Raw genomic sequence first — 23,510 nt, 5'->3', positions numbered from 1 at the left:
TATATTTACTTGAACACTGTTATAATAGGAATGAATCTCCTTTATTCCTTTCTTCAATTATCGTATTAGATATGTAAAAAAAAATATTATTCTCAGCGAGTTTTTTGCATACTTTTAGCATAATTACCTCAGTAAGACGGATTTTACTGCCTATGATTTTTAGTATGTCTATGAATATTCTAAGTTCGTTATTACTACTAGGTATTACAACAACGCAGTTTCAAGTGAAGAAATATTCAAAGACATGTCGAGTAATATCCAACAAGAAATCTTGTCATTGGAGATGATAGAAACTCTACTATACTGCCCACTTTTCCAGGTATATACTCCTAAGCGTTTATGTAGTTTTTTTATACCTATAGGTACAGGCTTGCGCTTGACTGCAATCACACACAAATCATTTACTGTTACCGCTATACTGCTATGGAATTCTCTCCCCTTGGATATCAAACAGTCTCAATCACTATCTATTTTTAAAACAAAATTGAAGCTATTTTATTTATCCTCCATTTGATGTGTTTATTTATTTTTACTTTTATTCCACTTATCTGTCGTCTATTCCTCTCTTATTTACTGTTGTATTTACATTTATATATATATATATATATATATATATATATATATATATATATATAGATATATATATATATATATATATATATATATACGTATATTATGTGTATTTACTTATTTACTTTATTTAATTAGTACACCCCTTCCGCTTTCTTTAATTTTTATATTATATTAATATCCTCTACCCTAAGGTTGCCTGGAAGAGATCGCTATTTTAGCGATAAGGCCGCCTATTGTACATGCTGTATTTGTTATATGTCTATTGTTTTTGTTTTGGTGTACAATAAAGCATATTTTACTTACTTTACTTTACTTTACCAAGGTGGAGCGCGCCTGCGCAGAAGGTGCCTATTCACGCTTCTTTTGAAGGCACCAATATTATAGCAAGCTGTTATATATACCTACTCGTAGTTTAATGTCGTGTTTTTACTTACAAAAGTACCAACATTGAAACGGCAGGAACGGCATTCCGAACCAGTGGTAAATTAAAACTACCCAACTATTCGAAAGCGCTTGTAAAAAGTCTACTTGAATAAAAACATATTCTATTCTATTCTGAAATGAGAAAAAAAATCTCTCGTAATACTAACTAGTTAAAGAACCAGAGTAACCGACATAGCTAAAGAAGAAAAAAGAAAGAAAATGCATTTAGTTGTTGTTGGTGTCACAGATAAAAACAAAGTACAAAACAGGGAACTTAATTTGAAAAATCGATAGACGTTGGGCTCCCAAGGTGCTAGGATGGCACCAGAAAGCGGAAGACCTCCCACTAAATGGACAGATGACATCAAACGAGTCCCGGTGGGTTAAGGCGGTGCGAGACCTACGAGTATGTCCAACAGTGAACGTCAATTGGTTGATGATGACGGTAGTGGTAGTTTTAACACAACTTTTGATATTCAGGATTGCAGTCGAGACTTTTTGCAAACTCTGGCCTCAAAGTCTAGAACTATAGTGTTACCGGACAATGAGATCGTGCAACACGCAGCTAATATTGGCCGCGACATGTATATTTTGAAAATGGTATTGCTTTTTAACTAGTACCTACTTAACAAAAATTCTTAAAGAGCCTAGTTACTGAAATGGACATAATATACAAGTAGATACACTGGAAAAGGTGTGCCATACAACATGGCAGTTATTTTTTGTGTAAATTCGAAGTGCCCTACTGAACGTACCGAGAATTGAAATTAACACTTCGTGTCAAATGGTCATCGTGTTGACACTTTGTTAATGAATATTTTATCACTAACATTTAGTTCCGAGAACGCTCACATGACGCTCACTGCTGCTATCAGCACCAAAATGGCGAAAATCAAGTGGCTCCCAAAACAGGTTGATTATCGCAAGTCCAGTGTATTTGTATTCATAGAAGTCAATGAGCCCTAACGTGCTCGACCAGTATTCGAATTAGCTAAAATAAAGTTTCTATAATTTCAGGGATATTGTAATAAGCTGAATAATCTTGGGAAAGTTGAATCGTCCCTTGGACCTGGCAGCAACTTAGGTCTTGTCGAAATGTTGTTTGGGCTCCCCAAGGTAAGGAGGTTTAGATTTACGGCTTTGTATTAAAGTTAAGTTATACATAGTATTCATATTTTAATAATATTAATGTATAAGCTTGGAAAAGGTTGTCTGAGACATGGGACACTAAAAGATGTTAGAGGACTTTGATATAAGAGGCATATTGAACTTGAAGATTTATTTACTATTTGTGAACAGATTTTAAATTTCTTTTGTGATGTATAACCACAAATTCATAGTTTTTAGAGTTTTCCTCTTCTGCGTGCCACCTACCTACCTGCCAAATTTTATGATTCTAGGTCAATGAGAAGTACCCTATAGCACGGTAATGTTATAGGCAATATTCCAACTTCATACAAACGGGCGAAACGCGAGCTATACCTACGCGCCTCGATCTCGCGGTGCGCTCGTGGTGCAGCCAGTCGCGACTGTGCCGCAGTGACGAACGGACGGTGTTTTGTTTTTTTAATAACAATAACAATTTCATTCAAATTTTACAGGACAACATTAAGCGACTTATAAATAGATAGCGGATAATTTTATTATATATGTAATTCGATGGATTAGTTATATAGATAGGTAGAAAGATAAATAGATAGTTAAGTAGTTAGATAGAAAGACATAATAGATATAAATGTAAAATATTCAATAGAATAGATTAAATAGATAGAGATCTGATTCGTTAAAGCCTAGATATATGTATTGGGTTGAAATTGCCTTACCTACTACCAAAAGAGCACCAGCAAGTAACTCGGCATGTGTCAATATAAAATAGGCACGGGATGTTCGCGCTCCCGATCGGCCCGTGATGTCACTGGGGGCCATGCCTGAAAATCAGCGCTGCAGTCGACCGGCTGCAGCAATAAGCTGAGGCAGCGCCCCGTTCGGCCAAGATAGACAGTAAGCTAGTTTTAAGAAGTGGGTGCCTGGGTCTTGGGGAACCAGGGAGCACGGACACTGGTCGGCTCCTTGGTTCCCCAGGGACTACGGCACCCTACCTGTTTCTACCTATTTGTAAATTTGGCTGAATAAAAGGTTTTTATTATTATTATTATTATTAATAACCGCGCGATTTTTTCAATAAAAATAAGTTCAAATACATATTTAATATGACAAGTACATATTTAAACACAAAGTAGGCAAATGACACGTACATATTTAAACACAAAGTAAGCAAATGTAATTAAAATCCCGGAGGCGGGCAGCCCTATCGCATGTTTACGTACCGCGCTGCTGTAGGTAATTTATTTCAAAGATACGGCCGAGTTACAATACTGTATAGATAACATTACCGTGCCTATAGGTTTCTTGACAGACGACAGACAGACAGACAGACAACGAAATGATCCTATATATAAACATACCAGAGGTGAAGTTAAATATTAATCACGACACGCAGAGGCTTATCGAGATTTTACTTTTTATAATAACCTAACTGCAATATTAACATGATTAAGGCACAATAATTGCTACTGCAACCACTCAATCAAAATGGCGACCTAAACGCAAGAGCATTTAATAGTCGGTCGAGTCTCGAATCGGAACGAGACTGCTCAAAAACCATCAACCACCCGCATTTATACAATCGATTCAAGATGGCCTTTCTCGCAACAGATCACGTGACTTCCGTTTCAAAGGCGGCAATCACAAGTGCGATAACATATTATAAGGGTTCCTTTTTACTTTTGAGGTACGGAACCCTAAAAACAATATAGTAAAGTTTGGGATAAAAATGTACTAATCACTTTAACCTTTTGTAGGTATTTACAGTAGTGACTACAACCAACTGCATTTTGCTTCATATAGAATACACTGTTCTGGTGCAATGCTGGAGCTCATTCCCTGAGATTTCTGATCCTATACAGCAGGTAGATACGATAGTTTAGTAGGTAGTATATAAGTTTTACAAAGTAGTAGGTGACAATTAGACAGTTGGTTGGAAGCATAATAATCTGGAAGAAATATACCTACCTGATCGTACCTAAGATCGTAGAACTAAGTTAGTAGTTTAGTATACCTACCCATAGGCCACATCCCAAATAAATATTTTAATCCGGAATCTTACCGGGTCACTTAATAAAGGCTGCTTTACGTCCATGCAATAACATACCACAGTACAGAATGCCACAAATGAAAACATTATTTTTTGTGGTCTTAAGCAGCATGCGGTAGTCTATTTCATGCCGAGAGTCAAGAGAACATCTCGCTTTAAAATTGGAATGTCATGGTACGATTACACCTACCGAGTAGTGAAGCGAGACAGTAAAATGTCACTCGGCCGAGACAGTGCTGTGGCTGAGAAATTGTGGCGAAATTGCAGAAATTGCACTCGTTAAAGTGTTTATACCAACCGAGTACTCGGCCGAGGATACTAACTCGCCACTGTACTCGTTAGGTGTAATCGTACCATTATGGTTCGAGATTCTGCCAACTATTCGTGCTACATTTTTTTTAATTATATCATACCGCCTTGTAGCACATGAGTAAATATCCCTATGTAGCATGCCACAATCGCAATGCTGTACCGTGCAAATAGAGCTTTAGCCACAGACAACCAGACAAAAATTGAGCCAAAGGTTCATAAATTCTCAAACAGACTCAGCTTGAAATCGAATCTGTGAACTCCCACTTAAACACCACCGTACTCCTAGGTGTGCTACCAAGAGTTTCAAAAGAGTTTTAACCATTTTTCAGTTGGTATATTATTCCGAATTCTGTTGATTAGGTTATAAAAGATCCTGAAATTATTCAACAAGCATCCCGTTACGAAGAGGGTAAGCCTCTTATGGGGAAAATTGATGCAAAGATGAATAAAATAGCGGTAAGTGAATTTAGGCAACTGCTTAAATAGAAATAGATCTTCCAACAGAAATATTTGATTACGTTTTAATTTTAGAAAGAAATTAAAGAGAGCTTTGTAATAATAAGCGGAAAGAAAGAAAGAATGCAATACAAGGAAGTGTTTGATAAATTAGGAATTATGAGGTGATTATTATACCTACTATAAGCTTATAATAATACTAGCTTATGCTCGCGACTTCGTTCGCGTGGACTACACAAATTTCAAACCCCTATTTCACCCTCTTAGGGGTTGAATTTTCAAAAATCCTTTCTCAGCGGATGCCTACGTTATACTCGTAATAGTTATCTGCATGCCACATTTCAGCCCGATCCGTTCAGTAGTTTGAGCTGTGCGTTGATAGATCAGTCAGTCAGTCCAGTCAGTCACCTTTTTCTTTTATATATTTTGATATCTTTTACATTTACTTATTTATTTAGTTTGATTGTTACTAATTACGTCATTGTTTTTTGTAGGTACTTGCGATACCTTTTCCTGCCAGGGTGCATTACTCCACATGGGTTCTTTTTGAAATTATGGTGTTCAATAAGATTTATGTTGGCAATTTACTACGTCATTATCATACCCTATAACATCGCTGTAAGTAAAAACATGTTTCCAATAACTAGTTTACGAAACTATCATTTAGTGTCGCCACACAGCGAAAAATCTAGATTTCTAGGTACAGTAAAAAAATCTGCGTTTGGCATTCACTTTTAGAGCGGTAGCTATTTTCGTAGCTTGTAGCGTAGAACTCGGCACAGGTCGAGATTGCAATCGGGGTTGGAACGCCCCGCACACCCGCACAGCCCCCACGCTAACCCAGTGTGGGTGATCGTGGGCGCTGTGCGGGTGTACGGGGAGTCCCCCGCCTTATACCCCGATTGCCATTTCGACCTGTCTAGTACTATATCTAAGAAATATAAATATAGGCCGATCAATGCAGGTATGCTTAATGCCTTATGAAAAACTAAAAGGTGTAACTTTTGAATTTTTAGACTAAACAAAGCAAACTGGGCAACAGCTACTCCTGGATGGACATAGTATTGTACGTAGATATTATATTAATGGCTTACGTGGCATACTATGACGAGAGATCGCTGTTGGTAACACACCCCTTACTTACAATGACGCGCTATTTGAAACACGCTTTCTTTTTGGATATTTTAAGTGTATTTCCTTTTGAAGAACTGGTAATTTTAATTTTGTATTAAAGTGAAGTTAATTACTTTTATTATTTGTCAAGAAATATACCGTAAAAATACTAGTAACTAATTGTGTCTTTCAGTTCAAAGTCGTAAATGATCACACTGATACAGATCTCTACAGGATAAATCATATTTTACTAGTAAGTTTAAATTACTTCAGTTCGGACCTATCTTTTAGAATATAGAGAGTAAAGAAAGAAGAAAGGGACACTCAAGCACCTCTCGTGTCTAACCTCTGAGGAAACATAATAGATAATTATGTTGTGAGGAGTTCGCTCCGAGTGCTCCCGAGAGAGCTGCATACCAAGTTATTTTATACATTTTTAATGCTCTGTCATGATTTGTCATGACAGAGTATTAAAAATGTATAATATACGCAATATAATTGAACGCATCGGCAGTTCCTCTGGTGCTGCAAATGTTCATGGGCGGCGGTGATCACTTAACATGTGACCCGCCTGCTCGTTTGCTCGCTATCTCTATTAAAAAATGATTATGAGCATATGTGGTAGTATTCAGTGTGGTAGACCATGGCCAAAACCCTTCTCACTCTGAGAGGACACCCGTGCTCTGTAGTGAGCTAGCGATGGGTTGATCAAGATGATGATGATATAGCATAACGAGTAAACATTGGTCCTAGACCTACCATTCATTATTTCTTTTCACAGAAATACTAGGACTTTACAAAGGCACTACTACTAACTCTAGGTTAGGTGTACAAAAGGAGGTGATCAGGTTTCGTTCTGGGCTGCTTAATTGATTTTACTTAGTTTTTACTACTTTACTGTTTTAGGTATTCAGAATAACAGGTGCGTTCTCGTATTGGGAGAGCGATATAATGCAAGTCAATCAAGCAGTTGTCCTGCTAAAGTTTCTACCCATCGCTATGACGTTGGTTAACTTTGCGACCGCTTTTATCTTTATGAACTCCTGTAAGCCACAGATACTGCGTGATTCTAGCTATGTCATGGTCAATTGTACGAGTGTTATAGTGTTTAGTACTGCAGAAACTAAATTGAAGAGTAAGTCAAATTATACTTTAAGTAATTGATAGAAAACCGGACAAGTGCAAGTCGGTCTCGCGAAGGGTTCCGTGCCATTATCTATAAAAAACGAGCAAAACAATCACGTTTGTTGTATGGGAGCCCGCTTGAATATTTATTTTATTCTCTTTTTTTAATATTTGTTGCGGCAACTGAAATACATCATCTGTGAAAATTTCAGCTGTGTAACTATCACGGAAGACGTAGCGTTGGAAAACCCTTCACTTGGTGGACGGACGACATCAGACGAGTCGCAGGGAGCCGCTGGATCCAGGCGGCGCAAGACCGTGGCGCGTGGAAGTCCCTACAAGAGACATATGTCCAGCAGTGGACGTCTATTGGTTGATGATGATGATGATGATGAACTATCACGGTTCATGAGATACAGCCTGGTGACAGACAGACAGACGGACAGACAGCGGAGTCTTAGTAATAGGGTCCCGTTTTACCTTTTGGGTACGGAAGCTTAAAAAATGAATGGAAGTGCTATCGTGACCCTACTCATTGAATTTACTGTCAGTCCCTCCATCCATCCGTCTGTCTGTCAGCGCGCTGTATCTCGTAAACCGTAATAGGTAGAGAGCTGAAATAATCACAGAATGTGTATTTCTATTGCCACTATAACAACAAATAGCCGCCATGAAAATTTGAATGATTGAAGTGTTATTTCTTATAGGTACCCTTCGTGTACGACTCCGCTCGCACTAGACCGATTTTTTTGTGGCTATCGCTTTATACTTTTCATTTTCATCTTAGTAAAATTGTTTGCTTTGGCGTACGTAGCTATTTTTTTATTATACAAACTAGCTGCCCTGGTGAACTTCGTTCCGCCTAACAGTCGATTCAAATTTTAAATTTTTCTCTCCGTAAGAACCATCCTCGTACTTCAAGGAAATATAAAAAAAGAATTAGCGAAATCGGTTCAGCTGTATTTGATATTTGCGATCAGCAACACATAGTGATTCTTTTTTATATTATAGATGTCAGAAATATTACCAATTCTGTAATCATTGTTGCATACAACGATTATTGGTACCTACTGATCTCTACTAATACAAGTATTATTTTATTCAGTATATTAGATATATTCAGTGGTTAAAATGTTAGATACACACATGTTCTGTTTTTCAGCTGCTGTGTCACAATACTTTCATACTTTTTATTGGGTGTTTCAAATATTTATGGGTAATATTTATTATATTTTACTAAGTTTTGTAATTTTTTGGGTTCCGTACCTCAAAAGGAAAAACGGAACCCTTATAGGATCACTTTGTTGTCTGTCTGTCTGTCTGTCTGTCCGTCTGTCTGTCAAAAAACCTACAGGGTACTTCCCGTTGACCTAGAATCATGAAATTTGGTAGGCTGAAAACCGTGAATTTAGGGTCAGATCACACAAAAAAAATTAAATTGTGGTCATGAATTAATAATTAGTATTTTCAACTTTCGAAGTGAGTGACTATATCAAGTGGGGTATCATATGAAAGGTCTTCACCTGTACATTCTAAAACAGATTTTTATTTATTTTTATGCATCATAGAATTTTGAATTATCGTGCAAAATGTCGAAAAATACGACCGTAGTACGGAACCCTCATTGCGCGAGCCTGACTCGCACTTGGCCGGTTTTTCTTTTAATTAATTTTTTGTGCTTTATGTGACTTGAAGTCAAAGGTGTTATCTCTGTTTAGATTGTTGTTTATTCTCGCAGGTTGTGGATGTACCCCAGTGGTTGTCTCGAACTCAACAGATATGTGGTTGGCGATGGCTTTACAAATAACTGGGATGCTCTACTTTGGGCTTATGTTCGGCTATATTTCATCAACACGTTCGGCGTCTTCACACGCTTTATTGAGTCACAATGTAAGAATTTGAAGAACGAATTTTAATATGTTTTAATAAATATAAATTGTACAAGTACGCTGAATACGCTGATTTATACAGAGCTAAGGTTATAGAGGTTAAATAAAAATAATTAATTATATTTGTATAATCACCTGTCTTCATTTTTGCTCGCGTTCTTATAATACTCTGTATTTAAATCCATTAAAAATTTACGTATGTATGTGTTATGGCTCTTTTAGTGTTAGGTACGGTTATTTTATATATTTTTTCAACAGAACTCAAATTAAATTTGACTTCAACTCGGATCCGCAATAATACTCATTTTACTCTGTTGTAAGAGGATTTATTTGAACAGTCGTAATTTTAAGAAACAACAATTACGAAAATAAGAGTTTCAAAGAAAATAATAAACCGTGTTGAGCCAGATTAGATTTTCATTAAAAATGCTTTTTCATATCCAAATATTAAAATGAAAAGCGGTTTTGTTAGGTTAGCCTAAAAGCTTTTTTAAAAGCACTTTTTAGATTAGTGAATACTTTAGATACGTACTGAAGTATTCAAAGCTGTCGTAATTTGATTATTTATTTCGAGACTGAAATAAATTGGTGGGAATCAGAAGTCACTACTTCTAACTTGTTAGAACATAGATAAATCAACGTGATATAAACTGTGACCTTGACTATAATACAAGTACACTGGAGCTACGATTTCCAACCTGTTTTTGAAGCAAGTTTACTGTCGCCATTTCGACGCAAGTAACAGCAGTGAGTGTCATGTGAACGTACTTAGATATAAAGGTTAGTAGCGAGACATTTGTCAACATAAAGACTATTGGACACAAAGAGTCAATTTACGGATCAGCGCAAAAAATAACTGTCATTTGTATGGCACACCTCTTCCAGCGTACTTGTATAATATGTCCATTTCAGTGGATGTAGGTTTTTATACTTATTTATACTTACAAAATTAAAATATAATTAAATGACAGGACTTCTCCGTGTAATTTGTGTGCTCATAACTTTGTACTACGGTTCCTCTTAAAAAAAATCGTATGAGAAATGTTTTCAGGGGCTTAAAATATTATATTTATGAACGTTTTAATATTCAAAGTTAGGGGCACGGAAAACGAGCGACAACGTAACTTTTGTAATTAAGAGTCTATTCAGACAGCCCACAATCCTGTGATAAAAATGTCGCCAGGCAACCGTAGTCGTGTGTAAATCGTCTCACTGCAGTTGCCTGAAATTGCTTTGCAGCCCGAAATTACTCAGAATGGATGGTACGGTTGTCGCGGTGTGGTCGCTTGGGTTCGAAGTAGTGTTGGTGTTTGTAGCTGTATGTCGTCGTGCATATTGCACGTGAATGGAACTATGCGTTCTCATACAATTTTGTGCCTGCCATTGGCAATATTTTTACCTTTGTGGTGTGGTTATGGTTGCGGCTCGTCTATAAGTACCCTAACTAAGGCAGGTTTACAAAAGTAGCGCTTTTAATGAGCTCATTTTGGACTTTTAGGAAAAAACCAGGGATTTAGCGGACTTTTTGTATCGAGAGAACGTCGACCTGATGCTTACGGTGAAAACTTTGAAGTACTTTGAATACGTTTGGAAAAGAACTCACGGGAGCGACCCGCAGGTATTATTTTGATGGTCTATGTTTAAAAGATGTGTTTTTGAGTACAGTCCTGCAGTACAGAAAGGAAACCAAAAAAATATTTTAAATTATTTTAAGATAGCCATAACAATATTAAGTATGATGTTTTTTATGATGAAGGGAGAAAACCCATTAATGTAAAAAGTGATCGTAGGTCTTGAAAAAAACACTTGTTTATTCAATATTTTAAAAATAGATCTCGATTTTTCGAAGGTTCACTAGAACCTAATAGGTGCTTTCCACGTGCCATGTTCTAACGCTAACGTTATCATTTTTTTTAACTAGCTAATACCCGGCATGCGTTGCAATGCCTCTCAATGTTTTTTTGTCATTTGTTTGCACAACACGTGTGAATCGTGTGATACTTTAATATATGTCAAAAACTTTCACATAAATAATATCTATCCCGGCTGTACTCACGTGTCTAGTCGACGTTAGCCCGACTAGTTTCGAACCCATCCAGGGTTCTCTTTCAAGGGAGTCAGTTCGTGCATGCGCCGGATAGATATTATTTATAATGGAAATCACTCACGGTAATTTAAAGGCTAAAATAACTTTCACATAGGTAAGTGCCAACAACAGCTTCAAAAATCGAAAGGACGATACGCGAACGCATGGGGAACGAACATACAAACATTATTTATTACTTACTTACTATGATTTTAGTTACCGACGAGTCATTCCGAACAAAAATGTTTTGCGGTTTGCTACTCTGCAGTGGCAATTGTCATACTAATTTATACGACTTCATATATTTTGTAGATAATGATTTTTGTTTGAAATAGCCCTTCTATAGATACTGATTTAGTTCAATGTTACTTGTTTCATATACAATTTATAATTGCAGAAAATATGCCGAGGTCTAAACTCGGCGCTAATGGAAGACACGCTCGTTTTCATGTACGAGAGGGCTCTCCGCGAGGTGCCGTTGTTTGGCAAAGTGGAGCGCTCTTTCATCAGGGTCATTACGCAGCATCTCCACGAGATGTACTTCCTCAAAGGCGACACCGTGGTGCTTTGCAAGGACTTGCAGACTTATATTTATATCATTTATAGAGGCAAGGTAGGCCAATTTAAATATTTTGAAACATCATTGAATAATTTACTATTACTGTATACATTATTTATTATACATACCTACCTACTATTATATAAGTATACATTAAAATATGTCGTTAAACCACGAAATAAGCTTAAAATCATTACTATTTCTAGTACTCATTTACTAACTTGGTACATTAGTGTATAAGTCCCGCAAATTGCTAATACGCGTGGCCGCCATTTTAGTGACATCAGTACTAGACTGAAGTTTCGAGCTCATGGTATATTTTTATTTCGGCTGACGGCAAAATGGCGTCATTTCGATGTTAATGAGACATGGTTCCAGCGCAATAGCAATTCGCGGGACTTATACCAAAGTGTTATGTTTTCAGGTGGACGTTTTGAGTTCATACAATGAAATGATAACATGTATGGGACCTGGTGGCATGTTTGGTAATTTCTCTGGAGTGAGTGTTCTACTTTAATCCATACCTCATTACCTACTAAAATAATTGTAAATGCGAAAGTTTGTCTGTCGGTCTGCTAGCTATTAACAGCCCATACATTTAACTGATTTTAAAATTTGGATTAATAGGATTCTTATAAAAAGTAAATTTACGTGGATAAAGTCGCGAGCATCTTCCATTTTAATGCTAAAAGAGATAGCTTACATCCTGGAAACGGGCATAGGCCATAGGCTTATAGGTACTTTTCATCCCCAAAAATCAAAGAGTATCCACGAAATTTAAATTAAAAACCTACGCGTTAACCTATACCTAATTAAATTATTTCACCTAGTGAATTACATCATAGGTACCTACTAGCGCCGCCCACGCCTTAGCTTATTTTTATTTTATTTTTATTTTAATAAATTCAGTAGGTACTATCAACAGTCTTCGCTATTGCCAGCGTTACGGTTACACCCTGTATTTACTTCCATTTAAAATAATGTTTTTATACAGCAACCTGTCTCAATATCTGGAGTAGCGATATACGCAAGCAGAAACTTAGATTTGCTAGTACTGCCTTCACAGACGTTTTTTAACCTCGTCAAATATTATCCAAAGATTCGAGAGCCGTTGCAGAAGGCATTCGAAATATCTAAAGATTACATATTGCCCATATCAATGGACAACATGGACGAGGATTCCTCAGGTGAAAAATTGGAATCTAACTTTTCTTTGCAAACCTTGTTAAAAGTTGTCGTGACTTCGTTGTGCTATTTTCGCTACGTGAATTGAAAAGGACGCGTATTCTGCAGTAACTACCTACCTGTACTGTAAACTTTTGAATAAAATAAATCTTATTACCTAATATCTAAAGTACCAGCGGTGAGGGGTAACTGAATTATGAACAACTAGCTTATCCCCGCGACTTCTTCCGCGTGGACTACACAAACCCCTATTCTAGCCCCTTAGGGGTTGAATTTTCAAAATTCTTTCTTTGCGGAAGTCTACGTCATAATAGCTATCTGCATGCCAAACAGCCCGATTCGTCTAGTAGTTTGAGCTGTGCGTTAATAGATCAGTCAGTCAATCAGGCAATCAGTAAGTCACCTCTTCATTTTATATATTTAGATATCAGCTGAAGCAGTGATAGCCTAGTGGTTAGGATGTCGGTCTCCTTTTCAGGGGGCCCGGGGTTCGATCGCTTCGATCCTCTAACTTTGCGCAATTATGTGCCTTTTAAGCAATTAAATATCACTTGCTTTAACGGTGAAGGAAAACATCATGAGGAAACCTGCATAATTGAGAGTTTTCCATGAGGTTCTTAAAGATGTGTAAAGTTTGCCAATCGGCACTTGGTCAACCAATGGTTTCATGATATGCAATCACTGTATGACTATTTTTTCAGGTGACTCGGATTTAGATTTGATGTCATGTGATGATTCAGCGTTTGATTCAAAAAGTGGTTCCAGTCGATTTGACTCATTAGGTTCGTGAACATATTCATAACGGTTATAATTTATTTATTTGATACGTTAATGTGATATAATCAGAAATGACGAGTTCCATAAGAAAGCTGAAGTGGCAATGGGCAGGGCGCATAGCTCGAAAAATTCGTTTACGTTGGGGTCCCAAGATGCTGCTAGTGCTAGAATGGTAACCTCGCAACTGAAATTACAAAGTTAGCGGACCCTCCACAAGGTGGAAAGACTACATCAAACGCCGCTACGTAACGTAAACCTTAGGGAGCCGCTGGATTCAGGCAGTGCAAGGCCGTGGCGTCGGGACCCTACTAAGGGACCTATATCAAGCAGTGGACGTATATCGGTTAATGATGATGATACAATAGTGTGCTTTTTTTAACCTAACGTGTAACTTCTTACTTGCGCCGAACTATACCTTACTCTTCTAGGTAGTCATTATACGAGTACATTAGCTTCTGCTCAATCAGCAAGCAATACGAGCCAATCAAAATCGGTCACAAGTATTGTCTCTTATCGGAGCTATTTACATGTTAATAACATATTGAAACCGGGGTCTAGTTTGTATCAGGTATGACTTAAAAATCATCAAATAACTCAATTTAAAGCGTGATTTCTATAGTAATTAGATAAGGCTAGCTTTTGGTTTTATTGTAATATTTTCAATCAAAATATATAATTTAAAAAGTTAAAGCTATATGATTCACAATCATTATAACACATGCTATAACTAATTATAATACTAATATGTTATTTAACTTATTGTTTAAAAGTGAATCATGTTTTTGATTACTTTTACTTCCAGGTATGATATTAATTTACATTTCATTTTATTCATAGTAGGTAGGTATCTACTTTGAATAATGATCTATACACTCCTATTTAGTTATATTTATAAATCGACTTACCTACTAGGTATAATTTTTATTAGCTAATAAGATTAGGATTAGCTATCATGCGTTTGTATACAAGATTAATTTAATGATTTATATACATTTTTTCTACTTTTCTCAGGCATTTGGATATTTGACTTGCATTATGGCAACTGCGAATTATGTCCTAGCTTTATATGAATTGGTTACTTTGAACGATTGCTATATAATATTCTGGGTCCAATCATTTTTTGATATATACTTTTATATCAACATCTTTATATCAATGCATCAGGTTAGTTTTATCAATTATTAGCTTATATCTGCGACTTCATCCACGTGGACTACACAAATTTTAAACCCCTATTTACCCCTTTAACTTTCACAAAACCTTTCTTAGCGGGTGTTTAAGTCACAATAGCTATCAGTATGCCAAATTTCAGCCTAATCCCTGTCAGTAACCTTTTTCGTAAAATAGGGGTTTGTAATTTGTGTAGTCCATGCGGACGAAGTTACAGGCATAAGCATATAAAACCATTAATCATCTCGTCTATAAAACCATTACTTAATTCATTCATTCAACGACTAGTGCAGAATATTTTATGTTATGAAAAAAGACTAACAGATATAAAAAAACCGGCCAAGTGCGAGTCAGGCTCGCGCAACGAGGGTTCCGTAAAACAGCCCTATTTTTTCGACATTTTGCACGATAATTCAAAAACTATGATGCATAAAAATAAACAAAAATGTGTTTTAGAATGTACAGGTGAAGCCCTTTCATATGATACCCCACTTGGTATAGTAATCTTACTTTATAAGTTGAAAATACTAATTATTTTTTCAAAACATTTTTAACTTTTTTTTGTGATGTGACTACAAATTCACGGTTTTCAGATTTTTCCCCTAATGTCTGCTATACAAGCTAGCATTCTTGCCAAATTTTATGATTCTAGTCAACGGGAAGTACCCTGTAGCTTTCTTGACAGACCGACAGACAGACAGACAGACAACAAAGTGATCCTATAAGGGCTCCGTATTTCCTTTTGAGGTACGGAACCCTTAAAAGATATGGCAAGAATAAATAAAATAATTTAACTGAAGTTACTCATTAAAAATTACGTACCTAATACGTAACTTTTAATAGGCGAAGAGATATAACTCTCAAAATTAATTGTAACATTGCAGGGATACCTCAATAGACACGGCAATCTGATATTGGATGCTACGAAATGCCGGGCCAGGTATTACAGACATAAACTGTGGGTATGGTCGGATCTGCTTTGCAATTTCCCGTTTGAACTGTTTGGGTTCTGTTTTCCGTACGTTTCTACGTTAGACCTTAATCATAATAAGTAGGTATGTAAAAAATAAACCAAAATCATACATTAGAATCAAACTTATGCAAGATTTTCTACCGATTCGTAGGTCCTAATGTCCAAAAAATATATTTTTCAAAATTTTTCCTCATTTGGTAAGTACCTATCTAAATTAAATTTTATTTGGTTAGGGCATTAATACAAATTAAGAAAAGTATGGAACCTATGATACTGCCTTGGTCGGGTATTCCCTTGTTTATAAATTGGTATAATTGACTAAATTCGTCTAAATTATCTGATAGCTGATATATTGGTTTGTTCAGTGTTCCAGATTTTATAGTCATCATGATCAACCCATCACCGGCTCACTACAGAGCGCGGGTCTCCTCTCAGACTGAGAAGGGTTTTGGCCATAGTCTACCACGCTGTCCATGTGCGGATTGGTAAACTTCACACACCTTTGAGAACATTATGGAGAACTCTCAGGCATGCAGGTTTCGTCACGATGTTTTCCTTCACCGTTAAAGCAAGTGATATTTAATTAATTAAAACGCACATAAGTCCAAAAAGTTAGAGGTGCGTGCCCAGGATCGAACCCCCGACCTCCGATTAGAAGGTGGACGTCCTAACCACTAGGCTATCACTGCTTATAGTAGACCTAGAGATTTTTTAGTAGCTTTTATTCCTACCTTGTGTGTTGTTGTATCGTTTTCAGGAAACCATTAACAGCGGTGCATTATTTTCGAGCAAACAAATTGCTTAGACTAAAGTACTTGGTAGAGTTCTATCGCAAGACCTCAGCTGAGCTTACAAATAATTTAACAACGTTGCAGGTACTTTACACACAATTACGAATAAGCAAGTTTCCAGTTGCACATTATGTTCACTCATTTGTGCATACGATGCTATTTGCGCGTTATGCTGTTCAAACTGCTTACCTACTAGGTAGGTACAGTGCGCTACGTTTTGATACTTTTTTAGCTTCATTCCAAAATTATTTCAGACCTTTCATCTGATGGAAAGTGTAATTTTTAATTTTAATTTTAATGGAATTTGAAATCCGTACACTTATTATAAATGCGAAAGTATGTTTGTTTGTTGGTTTATTGGTTTGTTGGTTTGTCGTTCAATCACGTCGCAACGGAGCAACGGATTATCGTGATTTTTGTCATGGGTATAGTTAAAGACCTGGAGAGTGACATGGGTTCCCCAGGGATTTTTAGAACCTAAATCCACGCGAACGAAGTCGCGGGCATCAGCTAGTAATACTTATGTAAGTGCAATACTCAAACGGAGCGGAATCGAGTCTCTTTGATTTGATTTGACTGAAAGTAAGACACTGAGGAAACTCAAAGGGGTCGCGGTGCACCACTACCTTTATGCGAAAGTAAATAAAGCTTAGTTTGGGTTGTTATCAAGAAAAACGCTGCGCCTCGGGTCCACTCTTTTCTCCACATATGCGTTTCGCCTAAGATCAATAATTGTTTATTGTGTGTGTGTTGTGTGTTCTTATAATAATTGACTGTTTTAAAACTTTATCGTAAATCGCTGCTACCACCTTGCTTGCCTGTTATAGGTATTATTATTCTATATTTTTATTCATTTTTTCAAATAAAAAAATAAAATATTCTGTGCCTGTAGATACAGTAGTAACTATGTTATGGTAATTATTGCGTACCAAATTGTGTAATTTTTAGGTTTAAATTTGAAATGTTACACAGAAAGATTTATGTAAATAGGTTCATGCATTGTATTGTAATGTAGGTGTCGCAAATTCTTATTACCCGTGGTTAACCGAATTCCCGTTGCGGTTTGGTTTAGGGGCTGTAATCCAGCACAATCTCACACCAAATTACATACGTTTATACCTAGTGTAGGTATCTCTATCATGGAAGGAACGTTACCGTACTGAGTAAATTAGCTAATTAAAAGCCTCTGCTATTCCGAAACTCGTAATTAGATGGGGGGGGGGGAAGTTTACACGTTTATTTGTACTTTTACACGTTTAATGAATGAATTAGGCCATAGTCCACCACGCTGACCAAGTGCAGAGCTATGAAAAATTTCCACACGACGACGGTTACCTTCACCGTTAAAATTTAATAAGCTAAATTAATTCTTAGTTCCATGGTTAAACCAAGTGATAAGTATAATTACTTGTTTGTATTGTATTAATAAATGCTTTTTAATTGATTGTTGTCTCATTTCAGTCTGCAATGACCATTTTTATTGTGGTGCTGCTGTTACATACTTTTACTTGCATTTGGCTTTTGACACTGTTAGCCTTATCACCTTACAATGTTATTAGGACACTGAAAATGCACTTGCTAGACGAGTAAGTTTTTGAATAAATTAATAAATTCGATTATAGTCTGCTTCTGATGTTGCAAAGTTCAACTGGGCAAAGGTCTCCCTTCGATTTCTCCAAAAGTCAATTCGGAGAGGCACTGAATAGGGACTCAACACCTCCTCGGTTTACCTACCTAAAAATGTATCACACCAATATCGTTGATATCCAGAAAAAAGACATTTAACTACCTATAATGTGTCTGAACGAACAACGTGTGCCATCTCTTATGATGTAAACAGTCAAACAAATGATTTTTGGGAATTTTTTCCGCTTGGGTGAAATAGCCAGTCAATAATCAAGACCATTTTTTCTTTCAGTGACTTGCCTCTACGGCTATGGGACTACACCAGCTCCTTCTACGTAGTAGTTGCAGTTCTGACTTCTACGGGTGGTGACGAATTCCTAGTAGATGCTATACCTTCTAAGATCATCCTGGCTATATGCCTCATTTGTGGTAAAATGTTGGCAGCCACTGTAATAGCTACATCCATGCAAGTTACATACTCGGCTAGATATGCTTTGAATACTTATGAAAAAGCTGCATGGGAGCTCATTGATGTTTTAAAAAATCAGGGGTTGTCAAGTGAGTTTTTAGATTGCTACATGATAAATGGAAAAGCTATGATTTCAGTGATACTCAGAATCAAAAAAAAACTTAGTTCCATCTCCTATTTGGTTTATTGTAACAAAAATTAAAACCCACGTAGTTTTCACGTAAGTAAGTATAGGACGCGACAGGTCATCATGGAAATCAGCCCCCGCGTTAACCCAGTGCGGTACAGCGGGTGTGCGGGCCGTCCCCCTGCCTCATATCCCGATTTCCATCTCGACCTGTCACGTATAGTGGCAAGAATTGATTCCCCAAATAGGCACTCTTTTCTTGTATTCTACCAATCTAGTACCTACTGACCTTTGAACGAATTCCTCTTGGAGCAATTTGAACAGCTTTATGGCTTAAAAGTAGATAGGTACCTAAGGCAAATAAACAGTATAGACATGTTACGAAACGGCTTTACAAAACGGCTCTTCAGAGGGCTCCTAGAACATCTGTCTTTTCACGGATCATTAAAAGTAACGTTTTCTAAGTAATAAAAAAGACATATTGTTCAAGATTACCAACTAATGAAGTTTTGGAAATACGTTCAAACGCTGTGGGTTACTGAAAGAGGGCGTCAGGTAAGTTTAACCACTCTAACATCAGAAATTATTCTATGTTCTTCTTGCAAATTGCATATAATTTAATCCATATCCATACTAATATTATAAATGCTAAAATGTGTCTGTCTGTCTGTCTGTCTGCTAGCTTTTTTGCGACTCATCCGTTTAGCCGATTTTGATGAAATTTAGAAGGTACAGAGATAGCTTGCATCCTGGGGAAGTCACCAAGTGGGGAAGTGCACCAGTCCGAAAGGGCGTGGGTTCGTATCCCACCGCCGCGCTGTCACCATGTAGTGAAACACGCATAGCTAATTCAATACTGATTTATTTAATACCCACATATAAGCACAATAATTATTTATTTGTAATCTACCTACATACACCACAGGCATGGGCTACTTTTGATCCCGGAAAATCACGGGATTTTAAAAAACCTAAATACACGAGGATTAAGTGACATGCGGGCTTGCGGGGCGTCACACCCCGATTGCCATCTCAACCCGTCGCGGACTATTTTATGTGTACCAAAGTAAACTAAATGATCTGTTACTTCCTATAAATGATTTTAATATAACATTATTTTCTTTGTCTAGTTACCAGCTTTGCTCGCTCGGACCCCGTACGTGCTCCGCTGTGACCTGATGTCGGCCATGTTTGGCCAACATTTGCGCAATTGTTTTATTTTCGCAGAAACCGGCGAGCCCTTCCTACGTCAGCTTAGCGCGCTGCTGGATTACTCCATCTATTTTCCAGGTAAAATGTTTACTCGATATATAGCGTAATGTGAATAAATAGGTAACATTATTTCGAAAATTTCTTTTGAGCTCCTTTTGCCTGCTGGTAGTTATCGTACGAATATATTTTCATCAGGCGTCTTTTTGGTGGTATTAAAAATAAATGAAAAAAAATATCATTGTCACAGTAAAAGAAAACATTTGAAAAAGGAAGTAAAAGTGGACAGGGAGGCACTTATTAACTCTATAAGAGATCTCTACCGATATACCTAAAAGATATTATTAATTAGTAGAAAGATTACTATTTACCTCCTAGTGAAATGTACCTACAAGCGAAAAAGAAAATACATACCTACTTACATATCTATTTTACGAACAAAATATAATTTGACTTGAGAAGATATTATGTTTACACGTAATATTCCCAAATATATTAAATGCTAAGAATTCGCAAATTTCTTTGTTATACGTTTTTAACAAAAAATACTCTATATCATATGGTAAACAATATACAATTATGTCTTTATATAAAACTCTGATCTCCCCCATCTGTCTGAAACTCGACCCTTGACTCTTTGATAAAATCTGCAAGCAACCTAAAAAGGCACTCAAATATGAAACTAAAAAAATATTAGAATGATGATAATATGAAATTTTCCAAGAGTATGAAACCTTTTTCCATACACGTAACTAAAATACTATGTAGATCGGTAGGTATGTACCTATAGCCATTTTAAGCGCAAAGTGAGCTGAGAAAGTGATAGAGGAACATTTTTTTCCATTTATTAACGCTAAAGTACGTTCAATCTTGATACCACGTCATGAAGTTGATAAATAGAGAAAAATGTGCTAGTTAATTGAGTCATACGTCTTTGTCAACGCAATGAAGATACGGGCAACAGGTGAAGTTTTTTCACTATATTATGCATAGGATATACCTATCTAATAAAATTGCAAATGCTATATCTAACATGCTTTTTTCTGTGCTTTGTGAATTTAAAAGTTACTTAAGTTTAGCCGCCTTCCAAAAGTAAATTTTCTAAAGATTTAGTAAATGTCAGCCACTGCATAGAAGTGGTCTTTAATCATTTTCTTCGTCAAATTTTACGATATTCTGTTTATTTAGTACATTATCAAAAATGGCTGTATTTTTGGGCTTCACAGATCTATTTGAGTTTGCACATGAAATTGCTCTTCAGCTGCTAAGTCCTAGTGATTTATTCAGTGGCATGGGAGGGTTGTGGTGGTGTTACTCATTGATTCTAGGAAATTACATAATACATTGGGTGGCATCGGGTAGTGTCACGGTAGTATCAGTGCGACCCGATCTTACAGGGACTACACATGAGCTGCTGGGTCCTGGTGACGTGTTCGATATCATGCAAGGGTTAATCAGCGGTGATTCTCATTGATTCTAGGAAATTACATAATAGTAGCTGGTGATAGTGAAACCCGCATGCATTGGGTGGCATCGGGTAGTGTCGCGGTAGTATCAGTGCGACCCGATCTTACGGAGACTACACATGAGCTGCTGGGTCCTGGTGACGTGTTCGATATCATGCAAGGGTTAATCAGCGGTGATTCTCATTGATTCTAGGAAATTACATAATAGTAGCTGGTGATAGTGAAACCCGCATGCATTGGGTGGCATCGGGTAGTGTCGCGGTAGTATCAGTGCGACCCGATCTTACGGAGACTACACATGAGCTGCTGGGTCCTGGTGACGTGTTCGATATCATGCAAGGGTTAATCAGCGGTGATTCTCATTGATTCTAGGAAATTACATAATAGTAGCTGGTGATAGTGAAACCCGCATGCATTGGGTGGCATCGGGTAGTGTCGCGGTAGTATCAGTGCGACCCGATCTTACGGAGACTACACATGAGCTGCTGGGTCCTGGTGACGTGTTCGATATCATGCAAGGGTTAATCAGCGGTGATTCTCATTGATTCTAGGAAATTACATAATAGTAGCTGGTGATAGTGAAACCCGCATGCATTGGGTGGCATCGGGTAGTGTCGCGGTAGTATCAGTGCGACCCGATCTTACGGAGACTACACATGAGCTGCTGGGTCCTGGCGATGTGTTCGGTATCATGCAAGGGTTAAACCGTGGGGTCCCTCATTGCTTCTCTTACAGAGCTGAAAATAAGGTAATTTTTTTCTCAAGTTGTGCTTCACTTATTAATGACTAGATGATGCCCGCGACTTCGTCCGCGTCGATTTAGGGTTTTAAAAATCCCTTGGAAACTTTTTGATTTTCCGGGATAAAAAGTAGCCTATGTCCTTCCCCGGGATGTAAGCTAACTCTGTACAAAATTTCATCAAAATCGGTTGCACTGTTGGACCTTGAAATGCTAGCAGGCAGACAGACATAGGTACAGACAGACATACTTTTGCATTTATAATATTAGTATGGATTAATCATATTACAAACTCTACTTGGGTTTTCGGTGGACTTAAAATTTGTTTTTACCTTTTGTAAATGAATGTTCACTTTGAAAACGCGATGTGTAGAATCGCGCGCTTGTTTTACGTGAACACTCCCTTACTCCATACTAATTATTTCTCTGATATTATGCCAACCCGCCCGCCCCCGCGTCCGCGAGTTGACGACACGTGTACACAGTAGGTACATGCTCTTAGTAATGTGAGACATCAATAATAGAGTAGTAAAGAAAATCTTTTCCCAATAATCCTGTGTGATTTTCCGGCAATGTTATTTTAGGTGGGCATCCTCACACTGAGCTTAGATTCTTGGATCAACATCTTGCCATACTTCCCAGACGCAGCGAAAGTCATCTCGGAAAGATCGGAAGTTCTGTTCACACAAATATGAGGACAAAATCTTACGAGTACAGCGCTATAAAATTAAATAATTGTACAAATAAACTTGTAATTTCCGTAGTTTTAGTGCTTGTAACTAAGTTGTTATGATTAAAATAGTGAATGAATTTTTTGTTGTTTGGATTATTGAAGGTAAATAAGTAGGTCACACGAATTTTCAATATTAAATCAAATCAAACCAAATCAAATAATTTATTCGAAATAGGTAAGGTAGGTAAAGGCTTTTTAAAAATCCCGTGGCAACTCTTTGATTTTCCGGGATAAAAAGTAGTCTATGTCACTCTCCAGGTCTTTATCTATACCCATGCAAAGAATCACGCCAATCCGTTGCACCGTTGCGACGTGATTGAAGGATAAACCAACAAACAAACACATTGTCGCATTTATAAGTCTGATCTCAATCGAACGTCATTGTAGTTTAATCAATACGTGAATGCCACTTCCGGCCTGCCGTTCCGGTTTAACCTGGATTTTAACTTAAGCCGCTTACCAGTTTCGATAGAGGAGCTTTCAATGGAGGCACGCGGAACGGCTAAATACTATGGATCCTTTAATATCCTAGATTGGTTCAATAGATGAAAGTGG

At 37.1% G+C, this 23,510-nt stretch overlaps 1 protein-coding gene across 1 annotated transcript in view; it reads left to right on the top strand.

Moving 5' to 3' along the window:
- The window catches only part of LOC117987394 (uncharacterized), a 36,568-nt gene extending 13,645 nt beyond the window's left edge, over nt 1–22,923 (top strand). Inside the window, exons 19-45 of the mRNA XM_069502710.1 lie at nt 202–319; nt 1,477–1,596; nt 2,014–2,112; nt 3,858–3,965; nt 4,823–4,918; nt 4,994–5,082; nt 5,413–5,536; nt 5,935–6,129; nt 6,225–6,284; nt 6,938–7,166; nt 8,319–8,372; nt 8,895–9,046; nt 10,544–10,663; nt 11,529–11,744; nt 12,115–12,189; nt 12,685–12,877; nt 13,577–13,661; nt 14,097–14,220; nt 14,664–14,816; nt 15,707–15,840; nt 16,553–16,670; nt 18,048–18,172; nt 18,505–18,770; nt 19,299–19,363; nt 19,939–20,098; nt 22,035–22,231; nt 22,807–22,923. Coding sequence (XP_069358811.1) covers nt 202–319; nt 1,477–1,596; nt 2,014–2,112; nt 3,858–3,965; nt 4,823–4,918; nt 4,994–5,082; nt 5,413–5,536; nt 5,935–6,129; nt 6,225–6,284; nt 6,938–7,166; nt 8,319–8,372; nt 8,895–9,046; nt 10,544–10,663; nt 11,529–11,744; nt 12,115–12,189; nt 12,685–12,877; nt 13,577–13,661; nt 14,097–14,220; nt 14,664–14,816; nt 15,707–15,840; nt 16,553–16,670; nt 18,048–18,172; nt 18,505–18,770; nt 19,299–19,363; nt 19,939–20,098; nt 22,035–22,231; nt 22,807–22,917 — 3,586 coding nt within the window. The 3' untranslated portion in view covers nt 22,918–22,923. The remainder of the gene's footprint in view (nt 1–201; nt 320–1,476; nt 1,597–2,013; nt 2,113–3,857; nt 3,966–4,822; nt 4,919–4,993; nt 5,083–5,412; nt 5,537–5,934; nt 6,130–6,224; nt 6,285–6,937; nt 7,167–8,318; nt 8,373–8,894; nt 9,047–10,543; nt 10,664–11,528; nt 11,745–12,114; nt 12,190–12,684; nt 12,878–13,576; nt 13,662–14,096; nt 14,221–14,663; nt 14,817–15,706; nt 15,841–16,552; nt 16,671–18,047; nt 18,173–18,504; nt 18,771–19,298; nt 19,364–19,938; nt 20,099–22,034; nt 22,232–22,806) is intronic.
- Nucleotides 22,924–23,510: the final 587 nt, after the last annotated feature.

The sequence above is a fragment of the Maniola hyperantus genome, chromosome 13 (assembly GCF_902806685.2).
Source record: "Maniola hyperantus chromosome 13, iAphHyp1.2, whole genome shotgun sequence".
Classification (NCBI taxonomy): Eukaryota; Metazoa; Arthropoda; class Insecta; order Lepidoptera; family Nymphalidae; genus Maniola; species Maniola hyperantus.
The sequence above is the reverse complement of the archived record's forward strand: the minus strand, read 5'-3'. Positions and strand labels throughout refer to the sequence as shown.